This window comes from Hordeum vulgare, chromosome 4H (genome assembly GCF_904849725.1).
Source record: "Hordeum vulgare subsp. vulgare chromosome 4H, MorexV3_pseudomolecules_assembly, whole genome shotgun sequence".
NCBI lineage: Eukaryota > Viridiplantae > Streptophyta > Magnoliopsida > Poales > Poaceae > Hordeum > Hordeum vulgare.
This window is the reverse complement of record NC_058521.1, coordinates 470,377,893-470,382,926: the sequence shown is the minus strand read 5'-3', so window position 1 is coordinate 470,382,926 and position 5,034 is coordinate 470,377,893. Positions and strand designations below refer to the sequence as shown.

The window sequence follows — 5,034 nt, the reverse complement described above, 5'->3', positions numbered from 1 at the left end:
TCGAGTAACCGCAAATGAAAAAGGCTCCAAATTGAAGCGTTGAGAGAAATAAAGAAGGATCGCAAGCCACAAGTTGGAGACCGTTGGATGTATGTGTTTCATCACGGAGACATATGCGTTATTCTCTTTTATGACATTATACCTAGGAGCGAGGACTAGGTCTTATGAGAGACAAGTTTTTCTGGTTTATATTAACTTGGCATGATCGATTAGGATGCATGCATATGATGACTATTATGATGTTTTTCTATTTTATGAGATTTTAACTTAGTATATGAATAAGATGATGATGAGTTTTTACATGAGTACGTAAGATGATGATGAGTTATATGACATGATACTTTATGTGTATGTTATGATGAGAATAATGCATGTTTATTATGATACGATGAAACTATTGTTTAGAACATGCACAAATACGTATATGGGGCATAAATACAACATGAATTAAAAATTGAAAGCAGGAATATTAGCAGTAGCGATGGAATAATAGCAGTAGCGCTTTCTTTATTCCAGCGCTACTGATAACGTAGATACCAGTAGCGTTTTTTATCAGTTAGTTGTAGCACGTTAGCAGTAGCGCTGGCCCCAGCGCTACTGGTAAGGGTAAAACCAACGCTACTGGTAGCCTTTCTCCTACTAATGCTTAGGCACAAATAGAAAATATAAAAATCTGACTCCAACTTAATATAATGCTGTTTTTTTTATTTCTTTTACATCCCAGTTATGTTCTTTTTCTATCACATAACAAGGGAGTGAACATATTGTAATTTCGAAACGATGATAGACCTTATCATCCTATGTGATCTATGACCTTGTGCAGTCAACTCCAATGTTTATTCTTATATGTTTCAACAAACAAAATATTGTGTATGTAAATGACGGTGGTCACTTAAGATTCTTCAATGACTCGCGCATGATCTTTTGTGATATTTTTGTTAACTACAAGCAAATTCCACATTGCACCAATGTATTTTAATAATTTTCTAAGCGAGTGACCTAACTCTTCGTATTTTATAGTTTCGTAGCAACCCACAAGCATTGTGCTAGTATTTTGAAATAGACCGAGTACAAAAATTATAAAAGTTCAAAAACATCTAGAGCGCAACAAAGCGCGCCCAACACTCTAGTTATATTATTTCTCCAAACAAGAAATTAAATGCAGTACAGTTGAATTGTCTAGAATTGTGTAAATCTGCTCCAGTAGAAATGATACTATGGATACTGACATATTTTTATAAAAATTTGATCAAATCTAAAGAAGTTTGACTTTTCAAAAAACTAATATGCCTTATATTTTAAGATAGACTGATTACAAGAATCATGAAAGTCCAAAAACATCAACAACGCATCTAGTTGTATTATTTCTCAAACAAGAAATTAAATGCAGTACAGTTGAATTGTCTATAATTGTGTAAATCTGCTCCAGTGGAAATGATGTGTCAAATCATCTCGCACAGTCGCACTCGACCGCGCCCGTTGCTGTCTAATTGATATGAATCACGGGACACGGCCGGTGATCGGACTTCAGACAGCTTTGAGCTTCTTGGCAATGCCGGCAAAGTACTTGCCCTGGTGCGCCGCCAGGGCGAGCTCGGCGTCGCTGGGCACCCTGCTGCCATCGGCTCCAGCGAAGGTGCCGGCACCGTACGGGCTGCCGCCCTTGACCTCGTCCATGGCGAACATGCCGGCGCCGTGCGTGTACCCGACCGGCACGAACAGCATGCCGTGATGCGTCAGCTGGGTCACGGCCGTGAGGGCCGTGGTCTCCTGCCCGCCGCCCTGGGTGCCCGTGGCGAAGAAGACGCCCGCGGGCTTTCCCGAGAGGCTCTGCGCCTGCCAGAGGCCGCCGGTGGAGTCGAAGAAGGCCTTCATCTGCGCCGCCATCATGCCGAACCGCGTCGGAAAGCCGAACAGGATGCCGTCGGCCTCGGCCAGCTGGCTCGCCGTGATCACGGGGTGGTCCTCGCGCCCCGGCGCGGCGTGCATCTTCCCGAGCACCTCCTCTGGCAGCGTCTCCGGCACCCGCCAGATGGTGACCTCCACGCCAGGGACGGAGTCGGCGCCCTTCTTCATCTCCTCCGCCAGCGTCGCGACGTGTCCCCAGGTCGAGTAGTACCTGTAGAAATAATGAACAAAAGTGGCAGAAATCAGATCAATCTGCTGGCCGCCGGGCCAACAAGAATTAAGAAGGTTGAGCAAAGGCGAATCGTTACACTATGTAGATCTTGGTCGCCATTGCTGATTAGCCGAAGAGCTCTCTTCTATTTGATCTGTGTTTCTAATTTGCTCGCTGTATGGCTGGTGAAGGAAGAAGACACGGAGGCACTGGTATTTATAGAGAAGATTAAAGGCTGCCAAGCCCTAAGTAAGCTACTAGTACATCGAACTGATCCAGTACTGTTAAGATAATCCTCCTCCCTCTGTCCTAGAAAGAGCGACTCTGCTAATTAAAAAAATGGGAGATCATTGATTATTGGGTTGAGAACGAGTGTGGCCGGTGGAGAAAGAACCTGGACACTTCGCAAAGTATCAGCTGGTTGAGTTGCGCGCGTAACCATGGCGTCCGTACTGACGTAAGCACGTCCTCCGTCCTGGCAACAAATATAGAGAAAATACTATCTTTTCGAAAAGAGAGAATATGTTATCCTTGTCCGAGAAATGATAAAAAGTGAGACACCAATTAATATTCGTATGGTATAACAACTTCAGCATGACGCTTGCACCACGTATATGAATCACCAACTCATACGTGACTGTCGCATGCTTTCCGCCGGCCCCCGGCGGCCACCACTCCCTCACCAACCTTGAATTTGCTTTTCATTTCTAAGTTTATTTCTGAATTAATGTATTGCTTGTGAAGTATGTGTTCGCGTATGTCCGATAGATCTACCCGTTGTGGATTGGAGATTTGAAACGCGTCGATGATGCATACTATGCATCATAAAATAGATCGTATGTACGTGACCGAGGGATTATACATTAAGTCGACTTGGCTCATTAGCTGCATTGCCCGTAGTGCATCATTCGTGTTCAATTTTTACTATTCACATGTGATGCACATATTATTATTTTTCATTCTTTTAAGACCAAACGTACAACCTTGAATTTGCTTTTCATTTCTAAGTTTATTTCTGAATTGAGCAACGATGATGCATACTATGCATCACAAAGTAGATCGTATGTATGTAACTGAGGGATTGTATATTAAGTCGACTTGGCTCAGTGGCTGCATTGCCCGTTGTGCATCATCCGGGTTCAATTTCTACTATTGACATGTGATGCACATATTATTATTTTCCATTCTTTTAAGACCAAGAGTACAACCTGGAATTTGCTTTTGATTTTTAAGTTTATTTCTGAATTGTGCAACGCGTCGATGATGCATACTATGCATTACAAAATAGATCGTATGTATGTGACTCAGGAATTGTACATTAAGTCGACTTGGCTCAGTGGCTGCATTGCCCGTAGTGTATCACCCGGGTTCAATTTCTACTATTGACATATGATGCGCATATTATTATTTTTCATTCTTTTAAGACCAAGCATACAACCTTGAATTTGCTTTTGATTTCTAAGTTTATTTCTGAATTGAGCAACGCGTCGACTATGCATCACAAAGTAGATCGTATGTATGTGATTGAGGGATTGTATATTAAGTCGACTTGGCTCAGTGGCTGCCTTGTCCGTTGTGCATCACTCGGGTTCAATTTCTACTATTGACATGTGATGCACATATTATTATTTTTCATTCTTTTAAGACCAAGCTTACAACCTTGAATTTGCTTTTGATTCCTAAGTTTATTTCTGAATTGAGCAACGCGTCGATGATGCATACTATGCATCACAAAGTAGATCGTATGTATATGACTGAGGAATTGTACATTAAGTCGACTTGGCTCAGTGGCTGCATTGCCCTTGTGCATCACCCGGGTTCAATTTCTACTATTGACATGTGATGCACATATTATTATTTTTCATTCTTTTAAGACCAAGCGTACTGTGTGGTGGGAGCACACATTAAGATACATTTTTTAAGTATTCATAAAAATATACTTGAGAAACATGCTTGATAGCTGAGAGAAGTGAAATTATCTTCCAATTTTGAGGACCCAACGCGCGAACACACGCACGCCTGTCTCCGAGGCCGGTCCTAGGGCGACTCCGGAGGCCTTCCTAAGTGTCATCCCTAAAGGCTCCCACCGTTGATCTTCTCCCCCTCGTCACTAAAAGGAGGCAGTCAATACTGACGACGCCCGAGGGGCACCCATTCTACTCTCCCTCTCTCGTCTCTTGGGTTGGATGCCCCCCTCCTTTGTCGTTGATTTGTGATTCGCATGCCAGATAACGAGCCATGATGCGGCCTCGGTTTGGTTTGTGTGGTCTGATCTGGGGTATCGTAGTTGTGCGTCAAAGCAGCGCACATCGGGTGGCAAGGTTTTGTGGCATTTCTCGATAGGTGCTCCAAAGGTGTGATCTATCGACGACGACTTGAGGCGGAGGGTGTGTTTATGTAGCGGTGACGGTGGGTTTTCTAGCAGGGGACGATCTCTCGTGATGAGACGTCGTTGGGCACGATCCCATCTACACATGATTTGCCGTGACATGATGGGGGTCTTGGGTCTTCAAATCCAATGATAGCGTTGAGTATGTTTTGTCGTTTGATTCCGTTGCGCGTATGAGGACTATAAGGGACTTGGAGGCTCCCAATAGTGTAATGTGTGAGATACAATACCTAAAAGTTTGAGGTGTTTGAGTGACTTTGAAGTTTGGTCTCTAAGAACTTAGCATGAAATTTTCACCATCCAAGCTTGATCCTCTTCTGATAGTTTTGGCATACATATGGACTCAGTGCGTTCTTGGATCACTAAAGGTATGAAATTTTTGTCAGCCTTGCCAACACATATATTTGAAGATTTTTTTTTGGACGGGGTGGAGGGGAGGAGGGAGACCAACCATCTTTACATCATTCATACTTTGGACTTAACTTGAAATACACTTGAACAAACATTTATCTCTTTAATAAAGTTG

At 43.1% G+C, this 5,034-nt stretch overlaps 1 protein-coding gene across 1 annotated transcript; it reads right to left on the bottom strand.

The window, feature by feature from the left end:
- Positions 1-1,270: 1,270 nt before the first annotated feature.
- On the bottom strand, positions 1,271-2,454 carry LOC123446643 (quinone-oxidoreductase QR2-like). The gene is made up of 2 exons (XM_045123211.1): positions 2,217-2,454; positions 1,271-2,119 (listed from the first exon to the last, which is right to left on the bottom strand). The coding sequence occupies exons 1-2, from the start codon at positions 2,237-2,239 to the stop codon at positions 1,528-1,530; spliced, it is 615 nt and encodes a 204-aa protein (XP_044979146.1). The 5' UTR covers positions 2,240-2,454; the 3' UTR covers positions 1,271-1,527.
- Positions 2,455-5,034: the final 2,580 nt, after the last annotated feature.